Source organism: Artemia franciscana, chromosome 9 (assembly GCF_032884065.1).
Source record: "Artemia franciscana chromosome 9, ASM3288406v1, whole genome shotgun sequence".
NCBI classification, from domain to species: Eukaryota; Metazoa; Arthropoda; class Branchiopoda; order Anostraca; family Artemiidae; genus Artemia; species Artemia franciscana.
The window spans coordinates 38,732,250-38,748,509 of record NC_088871.1 but is presented as its reverse complement, the minus strand read 5'-3'; the positions used below and the strand labels follow the sequence as shown (position 1 = coordinate 38,748,509).

General features: G+C 36.0%; 1 protein-coding gene across 10 annotated transcripts in view; it reads right to left on the bottom strand.

Annotated features, from left to right (window-relative positions):
• Window positions 1-1,052: 1,052 nt before the first annotated feature.
• Window positions 1,053-16,260, bottom strand: part of LOC136031388 (protein tramtrack, beta isoform-like) — a 49,315-nt gene continuing 34,107 nt past the window's right edge. For 2 of the 10 annotated variants that reach the window (XM_065710912.1, XM_065710910.1), the window contains exons 4-5: window positions 12,561-12,620; window positions 5,302-5,693 (exon numbers count right to left, since the gene is read on the bottom strand). In XM_065710912.1, coding sequence (XP_065566984.1) covers window positions 5,350-5,693; window positions 12,561-12,620 — 404 coding nt within the window. In that variant the 3' untranslated portion in view covers window positions 5,302-5,349. The other 8 variants (XM_065710919.1, XM_065710917.1, XM_065710913.1 and 5 more) reach the window with 8 other exon arrangements.

Sequence of the window (16,260 nt, the reverse complement as noted above, 5' to 3'; positions counted from 1 at the left end):
GCCTCAAAATAAATTTGAACAGACTTACTTGACAAGCTGCATTTCTTGCTTGACTTGAATCCGGGTTATGAGCCTCACTGAACGATCGAGGTGTAAAATTGAAAAAGAAGAGGCGTTATCCCTATTTAGATTACAAATGTCCCTACGAGTGATGTGTAGCTATGTGTCACCAGGTACACATAATGCTGAGGACTTTTGTGTTCACGAGTTGGGAGCTAGAACCTGTATTTAAGCGTATTTTATAAGAAGCCAAAGAGTTCTCCAAAAAACATTTACTATTTATTGCTATTTTTAGGGAGCCCTTAGATGATCAAGAGAAGTTAACAACCAACTGAAGATTCATCCCTCCCGAAATCGTTGATCATTTCCATTCAAATTAACTTGTTTTTAGTTTAAAAAAACTTGTGCCCCTACCCCATGAAATATTCGCGTGCCTAGTTCTATGAGTAGAATTATACTTCAAAATTGATGTTTTGTTTTTACAGATTGGATATTTTAAATGCGCAGCCTATCTCTAACTAAAATGTAAAAGTATGTAGGCTTATCAGGTTTTACAAGTACACGATTTAAGTACGAAAACGTCTTATAATAAACAGCATATTTAACTCAGAAGATGAGTGCATAGGACAGCAGACACGTCAGAAGAGAGGCAAGATCTTTTGAGCTAATTCTCCCTCCCAAATACCAAGATATTCATTTTACGTTAACTTAATTCACATATTTCCCCCCCCCCACCATAACCTAAAAAGAAAGAAACTAAGACATATTCGTGTACAGTAAGTACCGATACTATCTTGGATAATTCCTAATAGCAATAACTATTCGTCATAGCATTTTAATCCTGCGGGATTCGTTGGAAATTTGGCCGTATTGATGATTCTGATTCGGGTATACCCATGATACGACAAACGGCTGAAAATATTTGTCAGGGATAGAAGGATTTCAGGAATAGAGGATCTAGTAACAAAATAGCCCCTGACCCTGAGTACAGCCTTGATTAGCATTTTGACAATTAAGGGTTCCAAATTACTATAGCCCCATATTTTTGCACACGATTTTGGCCTTTAAAACTTCTTTATTAGCTCATGCAAATCGTACAACGTCGAACAAAATCAAACAAGCATCCCTGAAAAAACCAATTGTGACCAGAGGCTAAACGTTCAAAACACTGTAAGGCCATTGTTCTAACCATCCATGTGTTCGCATATGTTTCAGCATATTGCCTTTGATATGAAAGAGTCTCCCGCAATGGTTACACTTAAACTTTGGGTCGATTCCGCACTGATATCTTTGATGTGCAATTAGATTCCTCTTGTAGGTATAACGGCGATTGCATCGGTCGCATGTGAACATTTTTCCTACACCATCACCACCTAGAAGCAGGAATTTTTATGTTTCCCTTCGATACACCAGGGATCAAGGCCGTACCCAGGGTAGTATAAAAGAGTTTATCATTTAAACAAGAAAAGATGATTTTTTGGAACAGGACTTGTAATGACATCCTGACGAAAAAATCGATAGTTGCTAAGCCTTGTACTTTTCCTTAAGATCTGATACGATCAAGGAAAGACGCAAAAAATGTAGAGTCGTCTTTTTTTTTATTTTTCCGTCCTGCTTATGACATTGGATTTCCAAGTTTATTTATATTTGGAAAAACCTTTTACCGATATATTCTTTTCTTTTTTTATGAATGGAACGCACTGGGACCGTGTTAATATTATCATTGAGAGCATTTCAGCGCATAAAATTTACCTAAAGGCCCAATCAGACATCTTAATACTTCTGAGGTAATAGTCCAAAATCATTTACTGAGCTATTCTGAATTGGATGACCAACAGAGCAATGTGTCACCAATCACACTTTGATCCTCCTGATTTACGTTGTCCTGTTGATCTTACCTTCGAGAATAGATAAGTAGAGTCTGGGCAATTATTTCAAAAGCACGACAATGTCAGATACGCCCGTTAGGGGCAACAAAAGCAACTTAAGAGGTTAGGCATTAAGTATCTTCTGGCACAACGGACAGTAACAAATGATGTAAGGCTGAAGGTATGAAGTGGCTTATGCCTAAGCCAAAAAGTCAGCAATGTCTTGGAACCACTGAACCCATCTTAAATAGGACTAAACAACCTAAGTTTTAAGTTAATAGGGAACCCGGTCAATCTTGCCCCAGCTTTGTGTTAAGAGCTTCTGGTCTACCCCGTTTTATATACTGGATTCCCACTTTTCATTACATGTTCAAACTTTTAATAAAGACTGAACAACTGTCCGATTTTTATGAATTTTGATCTTTTTTTTGGCAGCTCCTTCCCATTGGAAGTATAAATACCCGGGTACGACCTTGTCAGAGACCATATACTAATAGGCATTATATTGTCCATTATCTAATGCAATAAATACTGAAACAGCTGGAATATAAGCTTAAATTATTTCTTTTTTATAAGCTATAAATTAGATTTAAAACTTCGTTGGAAAAATGTAGTACATAAAAAATTAAATATTTGAATGTTTATTGTAACGTTAATTGATTCTAGGACGCAATCTGCAGTTATGGTATCAGGCATTAATATTTCTGATCATCTTAAGATTGTAAGTTATCGAAATTGTACTGGGTTAAGAAAAACAGTGCTTACTATAGACTGAAGAATTACGAGCACAATTCAAACCAGAAAGGCTAGTTCTATGATCCATGTAATCATGACAACTTTGGAACAATACATATTATATTGTTCCAATTATATGCATTGTCTAAAATAGCTGCCAGAATTTATCGGATATCAGAACTGGCCTTCCCGAATCAAACTCATGGGTTACCAAAATAAAATAAGTACAGTACAGGGCCGTGTCCTGGACTTTTGTTCAGGGTGGATTATTTTTTCGGGGGAGAGGGGCTTACACAAAAATACTTTAAAAACGGGTCAAAAAATTGTTGTTTTTTTTATTACGAGTCGGAAGAAAATTTCCGAGAGGGGGGCTAAAACATTTTAACCCTTTTTGGATACGGCCTCGGCACTGTTTTTCATAACCGGATACAACTTTTCTACAATTCCTTAAAGGGATCTTACTACAAATCTTGAATATCACATGCATTGTTTCAGCTTCAAGCAAAAGATATGGACAGCAATTACATATATCAAATCGTACTAAGAACACCATATCCTTTACCATACAATAAATAACATAAAAATACAGTAACCGGTTGAAAGATAACCCATCACCTTTAACAACAATGAGTTAGTCACAGTTGTAGAATGAAGAAACTAAAAAAGACTTGAAGTAAAAGTAGTGCGGTCAATGACTCTTTGCTGAGAGTGAAAGCTAGAATGAAAAAAAACTACAACCATCACCGAAATTTGTTACTACGAAAATGAAATTCAAAGGTTTACCGTATAGTTTCAAATTATTCCTGGGCTCGTCTTAAATGGATTGCCTATAAATTCTTTTTGAATGATTTATCTTATTATTTTTTTTTCTTTTTTAATAAATAAAAGATGGGTCATAAAAATTAAACAATTGGGAGACAGCCTTGCACTCCTTTATTCCGTACTGAGTTTGGATTTAAAGGACAAACGAGTGACAAGTGGCGCATCATCTGATCTTTCCGCTTGAACAGACGTTTACACTGGGGACACTGAAACTGAGGTGTAACACCGCACTCAAACTTCACATGGTTTCTTAAACTTGCATAATGTCTGTATGATTTTTCGCATTTAGGACATTGGTGCCTCACAACTGGGGAGCCGTAGATCATAAGTACTTTCGCGGACGAGACCTCGTTCAACCGTTGCTCTGGAACAAAGAATCAATGTTCAGACAAGTAATTGAACTGAGGCACGCACTCCCCCGAGGACAAGGACTTTTTACCGTGACAAATTATAAGAGCTTGAGTGGGGAATTCTATTTGATGAGTTCTTCGTAAGTGTTTGTTAATATTTGGAATACAAGTGAACATCCTGTGGCAAAAAGTACATTCCAATTTGGGAAGAGATCCACAACGATAGCGCTGGTGATCTTTAAGACCCTTCAAATACGTATATGTAGCAGGGCACCTCGTACAGCAGTATCTTCTGTCCACGAACCGATAAGACGGGTTGTCATCTGGAAAAGACCACCCGAGTCAGAGAAATACCAGCTTAACCGCAAATACAAGACAGAAAGAGAAAGCTAACAATTTTAATAGTTATATTATATAAGTAAAAACAGGAATGCTTAGTTTACAATTTTGCACCGTAACCAATATTTTTAAACGGCATGTGTTGGAATCGCATGTGTGGCAACGCCTTTAATGCAAATTTTTTCATGTTGCTTCATATTATCGCTCCTTTTGAAGGGCCTTTCACAATATCGACACTGATAACCCGGCTTAACACCGCATATGTATCGTCTGTGCTTGTAATACGTTCCCATGTTAGCGAGTATGCCATTGCATTTGACGCAGATCACTTTCCCATCTTCCGTGAAGCTGGGTGGCAGAGTTTCTTCCAAAGCACGAAAAGCAACGCCCCGGTAAGATGGGTTGTCATCTGGAAAAAACCACCCGAGTCAGAAAAATACCAGCTTAACCGCAAATACAAAACAGAAAGAGAAAGCTAACAATTTTAATAGTTATATTATATAAGTAAAAACAGGAATGCTTAGTTTACAATTTTGCACCGTAACCAATATTTTTAAACTTGAGAGCCCTCATGAGCTGGAATGGCATGTGTTGCGACGCCTATAATGCAAATTTTTTCATGTTGCTTCATATTATCACTCCTTTTGAACGGCCTTTCACAATATCGACACTGATAACGCGGCTTAACACCGCAAATGTATCGTCTATGCTTGTAATACGTTCCCATGTTAGCGAGTATGCCATTGCATTTGACGCAGATCACTTTCCCATCTTCCGTGAAGCTGGGTGGCAGAGTTTCTTCCAAAGCACGGAAAGCAGCGGCACTTAGGAAGCGTAAATCTGAAATTAAAACAACCCTTCAGACCAACTGAGCGGGATCCCATCGATTCTACTCCCACCACCAGTCGCCGCGCCAATCAAAGGTCAAGGCTTCATATACATATAGAGAATTTTTAATACCTTATCAGATAAAATTCATTTTGTTACTTAAAAACACGAAGAACATTCAATAAAACACGGACAAACAAAACACACGCACAACTATACAGTTACATAGTACATCCTTCTTGTTTCTAGAAAGATAGAATACTGAGGGAGGATGTTTAGAACCTATATAGTAGAAAAAGAGAGGAAAAGAATAGGCAAGTGAAAATAGAAAGTCCTCTATCGTGTGTTAAGAAAGACTATTTAAAAGCAAACAGAGATACCATTTATTGAAAAATTAACATTTATAATTACTCTTTGACAAAATTACATTCTGTGCTTAAAGAACCTGGCGTGGCCGAGAGGTTTGGTACGGAAACGTCACATACAGCGGGTAGTTTGTTGCAGTGCTTATAGTGTCTTGATAAATTGTCCTTTCGGTTAAAAGCTTTATTACAGTATTGGCAAAAGTACAGCTGCGATTTAGCAAGTACACCTCTGCACTTATAAGTATGCTGGTGTCGTCTTAAAGTGCATTTCTCCCGGAATCTAAGATTGCAATTCTCGCAATAGTATTTTTTCCATTCTGTATCTGCTGTATCATCTATGTTATTCAATATCTCAATGATGGCCTTTGGGAGTGTGGAGTCAACTCCTGCAAGAAGAGATATTTACTGACCTCCAACTTTAATCTTAAGAATCTTTCAAAGCCAATATTTCCTGAATAATGATTCATATATAAAAATAATTTTAAGCAATATCTTTTTTCTAAGCAATCTGTGTCAGTCTAAGCAATATCTTTTGTCTAAGCAATCTGCGTACGGTGGTCAAACCGTATATGACGTTTCAAACTTCTACTATATTTGAAGATTCTATCGCAATGAGGACACTGAAAAGAAGCAGCGTGGCCACAGTAGTTCATATGCTGTCTCATATTTTTCTTATACTTGTACGTTCTGCCGCAACGTTCACATGGAAAACCTAAAAAATACTACAGTTGGCAAGGAAGAACAAGTACAAAATTGTTGGGCTAATCAAGACGCCTTGAAGAACAGCAAATAACACAAACCATTTATATTTCTTATATACCAAGTAACAAAAAAAACATATTGCAACGGTAATGATTGTCAAACGTTTCAATAAGTATGAACCAAAGACCTTATATTTTTACATCCCAAATAACAAAATTTCCAGCAATGTCATTACGTCATTTTGTCGAAACGTTGCCGTCCTCAGGTGGATACTATAATATTATCTATTGACATTCAGAAATTCAAATAGTAGAGCATTGTTCCTCAGTCAGGTTAATTTACGCGATACTAAAATCAAACAGGTGAAATTAAAATAGGCTATATTAAAAGAACCTCAGTTCCAAGTTCAAGAGCTTTATATTTGGTCAGCAAAATATACTCTAATATCTCCCAAAGCAAGGCAGCTAGCCCAAGACTTTGCAAGTAGGAGGGCAGCAGAATCTCTGAAATTACTGGGGTGGGGATGTAAGTTTAAAAACATTTGTTGTCCAGCTAGTGTCACATTTTCCCTCAATTGCTACAATATGTTGTATGTTCTCTATATTTTTGGCCATCTAAAGGACGGGATAACACCCCCTCTTACCTCCCCTATGAGTACCAAGGTTTGAGGTCTTCCTTTCTTCGTACCTGCATTATTAGATCCATGGGTTCAGAGCAAAAGGCCCATAAAGAACGGCTATCACTACTTTTTGGCTCCAAGTTAGTTGTTCCTTTAGCCAATGAAAGTTTTCTGATCGCAAATATCCACGCATGCTAGTGTCTGTCAATGTCATTTTGGGGCGAGCAATATAAGGTCTTTGGTAGGAACAAATAAGTTAAACAATATTATTATTTCCCTCTGCTGCAGTAACAGGGTTATTGTACTGTCTTAAAGCTAGTAGAAGATCTTGTGTATGACACTTATTTATATGGTCTCTCAGCTTATCTTTTCTAGAAAACATTTTTGGACAATAAAAGCATTTCAACGATGGTTCCACGCCACATTCTGTTCTCCTGTGTCGAGTGAGATTATTAGGATACTTGTAGACCTTATTGCACACCTCACATCTGTAGCCCTCTGAGTTCAAATAACGCTTTCTGGATGGCGATACGAGCAACAGCACATCTGCAATAACGATTTAAGGCTATATTACAAAAAGTAGTGTTTTTTTTTTGTTTATACTTTTTATATGTCCTAGTACCCCTTCTCGACTAATGAAAGACGTAGCCTAAAGTTTCAAATTAAGCATGGATGTATGTTTATTTCATAAAAAAAAGTTATATTTACAACACAAGAGGATGTCAGACTAGGGCTTAAGGAAATGTAACTCTCTCGGTCTCAACCTTTTCTCTCCTTTCATTTTGATACACTTAATATTCTAGGAAAATATGCTAGAGCTTTAAATAAATAATAGGAAACTGACTTTTTAGGCAATAATAATTTTTAATTAGCCATTTCCACAGTCGTCAAAGAATAACCAAATTTAGGTCATTTTATAGTCTCATATGACAAGTCACGGTTCTTGTTTAATCTTAGTTTCATCAAAAATTGCACCTTCAATTTCAAAAGGAATTGGTGGTGGAGGTAAAGGAACTGAGACTGAAAGAGCATTCAAAGCTTGGTGATTTTCGTTGTAAGTTTCACGCGTATGGACGCGCATGTGTCGATTCAAATGGTACTTCCTCTTAAAGGAGCAATTACAGTGTTCACAGGTGTATCTCTTAGTTGAACAGTCGAGTGATAAGTGAGACCTCATACTCCCTTCCTTTACGAACCGTCGGCCACACACTTGACAACTATAGGATCCTAAAAAGCATGAAATGCTAGAATCTTCTACTCGTTCAAGAATATTCTAAGGAAAAAAGTGAGAAGCCCTAGCAGAACAGTCTAGCTTCGGAATTACTGTTAAAGTTCAAGGCTATTAGATATCCAACTTCTCATTTTTAGAAATTAAAATTGCAAAACAATTAATTTTCTCTATGAGAAAACCCCAATAAAATATGCAGCCTCTATTATAAAGGAGAAACCAACTAAAATTCCAAAAACGTATTTTTCTTCAAAATCTGTGGGGAATCGTTATTATAGTTAAAAGCAATCGAATGACTGAATTTTAATGAAATTACAATTTTTTTTCAAAAATGAAAATTCCAAAAAGAATTCTCAATTGCAATATCAGTCTTTTTTCAATAAAAATATCAAAAAAGTATTTTTTCAAATCTAGGAGAAATTCGAGGGGTGGGCTTTGGGGGGAGGGCAATTGTTGTCCCTATTGTGTCAAGATTTTTCCGAACAAAACTTGAGACGCCTTAACAAAACAGCCTAATTTAAGAACCATTAATAGTTCAAGGCTATCGCAGGCATATCCATAGTAATCCTTTTCCGAGGGGGGGGGGGGGGGTCATTGGTAACTTTCTCTGTATTTTCTTTTGGTTCAATTTAAAGGGAAAATCCTGAATTCTTCCAAAGTGATTTAGGAAAAGTGGGCCGGGGGTGTATTTTTCGGCGAAGATACTAAAAACAGCATTCTGAAATCAGGAGGGGCGGAAATGTTTTTCTTTCAATTTATTTAAGTGAAAATACAAAAAAAAATAATACATATAAAAGGGATATCGCCCCTCTCTGTGTCCCTAGAAATGGTCCTAAAAGGCCTGAAATTTTTCTAATCTGTCGAGACTGAAAAAACAAAACAGGAGGTCTAAGCAAAACGGATTACTTTAGTATTACTATTAAAATTCAAGGTTATCGAACGTCCATTTCTTCCAAAATGACAGTTCTATTGTAAAACTTTAAAAATAACTTTTTTTTCAGCTAGTAACCAATTTAACACACTTCTGATACAAGTTTAACATCTTTAATAAAGAAAAGATCTTAAAAGTACTACAAATTCTAGAATTTTGACAGACGAATCAGACATGTATGCAAGGGAAGCCTCCGAGCCGTACCCCGTCAAAAATATCCGGGTGTTGGTAATTCAATTCTTCTTTTTTAGTTCACCTATTTATGGGTATCCCAACGAGCCCCCCCCCCCAAGAAAAAAATCTATTTTCGTCAAGTACTAACTAGCTATAATTTTTGTTTGTTTTAACATATGCTTTTTTTTTATTTGACTTTCAAACAAGTTGATCAGATAATATCATAATATAAAAAATTACATCTTAAAAAATTAGTCAATAGAATTATTTTCAAAATTTTCCGTTATTTGCTCACCAGGGCGTAATGCAGAGGAGTGGAATAATAAAGATAAGTCAGTTTTGGATTTGATTAGGCTTTGAGAAGGCAGGGCAGAAAGTAGGGGATGTTTACTTTGTTCGTAAAATTTAAAAGAATCAAAATGATAAAATCGAAAGTATTTATGCAGCAACTCGCTATTATTCTATCATGAAAAAATGAAAATCTAACACCCAAATTTTAACGCTCATAGTTCAATTCAGCGCCAATAATTCAACGCAAAAATAGAGAAAAATTCAATAAATTTTTCAATGTATGTCCATTTTTACAATTGAACAGTTTTTACCCTAAACGGTTTTTAAAAGAGGCTCTTTTAGGGGTATTGCAATATAAGGAGCAAACAAAACACATCGATAAATTTTAAGGTCTAATTAGGTCTATTTTTTAGGACCAAGTTGGGAATTAACTCGCGAAATTTCCTAATAAAACCTATGAATTCAAGACGGGACTTTTTTTAGATGGTCTTTAGCTGTGAATTTTTTCAAGTGCTTCGATGATATAATGTTGTTGTTTTTTTTTCTATTTAAATCCTGGGGTCGTGTATTACCGTAAATGCATTCTAGTGTCTTTTTTCCTCTTGTGAGGCTTACTTCAAAAGGTTGGGTTTTCTTTGTTTTCGTTTTGTTGCTTTTTAGCACTGAAGACGACTTGGCCGAAGTCCTTGTCGAAATATCTACTTATTTTTCTTTCGTATTTTTCGGCTGGTTGACACGTAAAATTGGTCTTTTGTCCTAGGAATGACGGATAATAGATAGACTTATCTATTAACAATGAATTAACATCATTTTTGTACAATCCTTAAAAGGGGATTAGTGCCAGATTTGCCGCTCACTCAATCGGATTATTTGTCTTGGCTTTCTACAATTAGCCATGGCTTGATCCCCACAACTATTCGATTTTAGTTCACCTCATTTTCCTTGTCTATTTGATTTTATTCTTTTCATTTGTTTGTTTGTTTTTTTGCATCGTACCTCGTGTATTACCGCACATGCGAAAACTGTAATTGAGCCTAAGCCGGACATAACATGAACGCCCAACAGTCATATATCTATTTATTCGTTTAATAGCTGTTTAATAGCTCATTGAGTTATCATTTAATAATGATTGAGTTTAATAGCTGTTTATGTCTTACTATATAGGCTATTTTTGGCATCCTAACTAAGAAACTTCTGCTAGGCCAACATTTTCTGAGAAAACTAGAAGAGGCTGCACTAAGAAACTTATATATCTCATATGAGATGATTGGATTCAAAAGCTAAAATCTCCATTTCAAAAACGACATTAGTAAATTTCTAAACTTCTGACTGACTCCATTAATCTGTGACTGAAGACTTTGCGATTTTTACTTCTTTCCTTTTCAGAGCATCACAGATAAGTATTAGAAAACATATAATTATCACCATAAAAGGAGATCGTAACTTTTGATACCAACCAATTTACATATCAACAATGTTACTAAATTCTAGTCACGCACAAAAAAGCAATGACGTCAGGGCATATTCATCATAGTCATTATTTAAATGTCACCAGGCGAAAAAAAGAGGAAATCTATGATATGGCAAATTCTTATTATTTCTTTGTTTAAATGAAACATTGGAAAAGTTGACTTATCTAAACATTGGCTTATCATTTTGAAGCGACAAGTAAGAAAACTCTGACGTCAATTTTTTCTTTCGCGCATGATCAGGAGCCAGCATCAGCTATCCCTTTGACAGTTTTACACGAAGAACGTTTACTTTTTACTTCCTATGTCAAATGAGTTGACTGCTGGCTCCATCTTAAAGTAAAATAGAGAAGGTGACTTACCTTCTTGAGTAATCCAAAAGGTAAGTTGATGCTGGCTCAGTTTAAATCGCGACCGCATATAGCACGATGATAACACGTATTTTTTCACATTAAAACGCAACGGATCCACGCAACACATAAAACAAGTCATTCAAGATAGAACAAAACAAATTAGATAAACAGCAATTAACACTTTTAGACAAATAAGTAGGTTTTAAGAAGCATTGATCGAATACTGAATGACAACTCTGTATCCGGTATGGCGATAGAATCAAGTCACGATTTTCCAATGATAGACCCAAACACTGTTGCCATATTGGCTTATTTCCCGCCATTTATGGTTGTTTTCAAAGGAAGTGGCTTATTTTTGGCTTGTTTTTCAGCTTATGTTTTGTACCGCCTAAATATCAAACAGTTTTACATATCCAAGTCCAAGAGAATACCCAAAGGTCCTTTGGAATACTATTGGAATACTTTGGATTACTAACGCTCCTTTTCTCGAAAACTCAGTTTAACTCGCTCTGAACCCAAACTTGGCCGAGAGAAGGGATCTTAAAATACGTTAAACAAGGAAAGCACGAGGAAAGGACAATTTCTATATATTATGTTGGTATAAGTTTTGCAAAACTGGTTCTTGGAAATTCCTATTTTAATTTCTAGTTACTAATAATCGTGGTGATTTGTTGAGTTTGGAGTTTCTTGAACATACTATCAGAGCAGATTATATGTATGAAAAAAAAAATATGTTTTTACCAGTTTTCTACCTAGCTTCAAGTTCGATTTTACAGCACAAAAGAATTTTCATTTGATTATTTTTTCGAGTTTTATTTATTGCAAAAAAATGCAAATACGCCAGTTTGATTCCTTTTCCAGTTAGATGTATGGAATATAGAGTTATGGATGTATGGATGTAGAATTAGGCTGTTGTGAGCCTAATAGGATTTTTGAATTAAAATCAACTTGGTGGATTATGATGAAAAATTTGAGAGCCATGGCTAACTGAAGAAAAAGCCAAGTTAGATAGTTTGAGGGATAGACAAAGCTGGCAAAACCCTTTTACAGAATTGTACAATAATGTCGTTTCACTTGTTGATAGAGAGTCTATCATCCATCCATCCTAGGGCAGAACTAAGGCAGATAGGCTTGGATTAAGGGTAGTTCAAATAGTCTATCAGTTCTATGAGACATTTGACGGCAATTGGAGGCCCCAAAGAAAATATTGTCTATGATTTATGACTGACAATGTCCACAGGACTTGCAGACAATTGGGCAACTGAGATCGTTCATATCGCACCGACTCCATCTTCTATTAGGAGTTTAATTCTAGAATAAAGGAGATATATGTATTTTTTTTATCTGTTTACAAACGGTTACATAACTGACAGAAAAAATCTTTTGTTTTGATAAAATTTATGAAATTTATATTTAAAAGTTTAAAGATTGTCGCATTCGTACTCTATCAATGCTTTCACACAAAAGAAAACAAGAACACACTAACCTTGATTGAAGTTTTCCCCAGGAGTGTCTGGTACGTTTTCCGGAGTCTCTTGCCAGGAACCTATAAAAAATAAACATCAATTTATATATTTACCGCCATCACTGTAAAAGGGCACAAGCAAGGTACAAGCGATGAGGGAAAGGGATTATCAAGATTTTCTAGTGGCGAGAGGAGTGGAGAACACAAATGCGAAACTTTTGGCTTTCGTTTGTTTTCCTGGATATTCTTTGGACCAGATCTTTGAAATCAGCCATAACTTAAACCGACACCGACTCTAGACAATTTCAATATAGCGACTACAAATCCTGAAACTTTAAACATAATTGCTCCGACTCCGAGCTGTGATATTTCCCTTTTCGTAAAGGTCCCTTTTCTTTCCTTTTCGTAAAAAGTTAAGAGTTTATCAGATTCTTTTTTAAATATAATGTGAAGACCCTGTTAATAGCAAGTATTTATCTTATAAATTTTATATTAGTATAAAAGCACAGACAAGTTTTAAAATTTATGCCTCTATTCGTTTCCATAACTCCGACTCCAGCTTAGAATCTAAATGATCTTACATTATTTCTGTTACTCGACTTCCTACTCAATTCAGAAAATTTTTACTAAAACTCAGACTCCATGACTCAGACTTCAAAGCCCTGCTTTAGACCAATCTTGGGTGGATTACCCTGCCCCTTCCCTTGTGTCCAGGTATGAGTTTAATGCAAGTTTCGGCGTTAGAAAAAAAAATTTCAAAAATAACTGGATACGAAGCAGACATTCAGGCAGGAGGAGGGTCAATTTCAAAATTAGCATCCGATTTCAATACAATTGTCCATGTTCGGCAACTTTCCGATATTGTGCTTCCGTCTAAAAAGCTCACACACTGTGCCACTGTGATGAGCAGACACTGTGTGCTCATCACAAGCACTGTGTCGCTTGTGTTGTATCTTAAAAATGCGACGTTTTCCACAATTTTACAAGAAAGCAGAGGTAAGGTATTGAAGTTTTCCAAGGTAGAAAAAAAATTTAGGGATTAAAAAACAGGAAACCATTTAATAAATTAAAGGGCATGCCGAACTTTGTAGCTCCGAGATCATTTGTAGGAATTACATAGTCGTAGCATCGCCGTATCCAGGGGCCATGGGGTTTGATTACCCCCTCCCCCGAAACTTTGTCAGACTCGTGAAAAAGTAACAAAATGAATATAACAGATTGTTGATATTTTTTAAAGTGTTTATTGTACCCCTCCCCGAACAAAACTCCTGAATATACTAAATTTGCCCGGCGTTCACGTACAGATCCAGTAAGACTTCCATGCCTAAGAACATGTGTGCAGCCGTACACGTGCCAATGCCTCTAAGTTCAGCTAGATATACACGTGGACACTGCTTTTGAAAGATAATTCGTATATTAACAAAAGGAGCTTCCTGATTGGTAGAAGTTGAAATCCTAGACACAGTTCTACCCGGCGTTCAATGGTACCTATTACAATCTATTTTTGGCGTTCAATAAGGATTTGCTATTTTTTAACTGTGTTCCAAAGCTTTTAATCCCACCTATTGCAATTATCATTTTCTTATTGCGCTTCAAAGCTCAATATGCTGCAATTCATCCTCTAGAATTGGATGCTTCAGCTGTAATTTGTCAAACAGTTCGTGGTAACGAACTGTAGTAAGGAGCGATCCGGCTCAATAGTAACCAAAACTCTAAAAAATGGAATCCTGACACCAATAGTTACATCAAAAGAATCACATTTTAATGCTGATTTTAAATTTATAAGTTTCATCAAGTTTGGTCTTACCCATCAAAATTTACGAGCCAGAGAAAATTTTCCCTATTTTAGAAAATAGGGAAAAATACCCCCTAAAATTCATAAAATCTTAACGAAAATCCACCCTCAGTTTCAGCGTATCAGAGAATTCTACTGTAAAAGCTTCAATCTCCTACCTACAAAAATTTAGATATTGTATTTTTTTTTTTTTGCTAGAAGCCAGATCACGAATGCGTGTTTATTTGTTATTTTTGTTTCCTTGTTTTTTTTTTTGTTTTTTTTTTTTTCCAGGGGTGATCGTATCGACCCAGTGGTCCTAGAATGTCGCGAGAGGTCTCATTCTAAAGGAAATTAGAAACAGGAGCGACATTAAAACTTAAAACGAACAGAAATTATTCCGTATATGAAAGGGGTTGTCTCCTCCTCGACACCTCGCTCTTTACGCTAAAGTTTTTATTGTTTTAAAAAGTGGAGTTGTGGGAAAGGGTCAAACTTTAGCGTAAAGAGCGAGGTGTCGAGGAGGGGACAACCCCTTTCGTATACGGAATAATTACTGTTCGTTTTAATGTCGCTCCTTACTTTCAATTGGAATTGTTTTTTTTTATTGGATTGCAGCTAAGAGCCAAATTTTACGCCAATGGATGCTGCCTCGACGTCTATATCCAGACAGACAGGTGGACCCATACAAATCTAACTGGACATAACCCGAATGCTATGTATGAACAGAAGATGCTTCGATGTCGATGTTGATGTCTGGATAGAGAGGAAGACATGAAAACCTAACTGGACATGCATATGAACGCCGCTTTACGGAAGGGCGAATCAAAACCCAGCCAGTAAAAGAAAACAAGAAATTATTTAACGAAATACATGATTACGTGGGCTGTGGGCTGTTAGGAAACTTACAAACAAAACAAATTCAGATACCAGGACACTAGATAAACAAGAAGAGTTGTATTAATCTGTTAAATTTCTAAGAGAACTCGCATTTTTATTTTGACAGAACAATAACAGTCTAGAAAAAAGCAACAATAGCCAGTAAAGTAGGCTAACCATGATGACAATTTTTGAAGTAGCCGGCAAATGGTATTGCCCAAGGCAGATATATCCAAACATCCCACAGAATTTTAAAACAAGGAGGGGGAGAAGTTGGGGGGGGGGCAAGTTTGAAAAAAGCCATAACACATTCCCCGTGAAAACAGGCTTTTACCAATGGCAGTTCCAATACTAGGTAGTAAGTAAAAGTAACAGTAAAAAAAGTAAAAAAGGTAGTAAGTAAAAGTAAGTAACATTGAACATTTTGTTTCGACCAAGAGTAAACGAAAAAGCAATTTTTTGCGATGCCAAAGACTTCAATAGATACAACAGGGTGTTAATATACGTATATACTGCAGCTAAGCAAACAAAATCATTGCAAGGAATATGTTTCATTTAACGGATGTATTATTACGAGGTTGATTTTAAATCCTTGTTGATGATTAAATAAAAAAACAAGCTATGTCAAATGAAAGTAAAGAGCAACATTAAAACGTGAAACGAACAAAAAAATTTCCATACATGAAGACCCCCCCTCAATACCTTGCTCTTTACACTAAAGTTTAAAGCAGTTTTAAAAAAGCTTCCCAATCCAAACGTCCCTTTTGTTTCAGGAGTCGTTCTTAAAAAATTGGGACAATGAGACTTTAGCGTAAAGAGCGAGGTATTTAGGAGGGGGGCAACCACTTCATATACAGAATTATTTATGTGGGTTTTGAGTTTTAATGTTGCACCTTACTTTCACTTGAAAAAACATGTTTTCTTTTTAATTTCTGATCGTTTTTCAAATAATGTCGGTAAACCTGGCTCACTCTCCATGAAAAATTCCTTCCTCGCGGGAAACTTCCGTGGAAAGTCCCTCCCACGCAAAATACACACACACCCAAAAAATTCCCTCCAAACAATTCC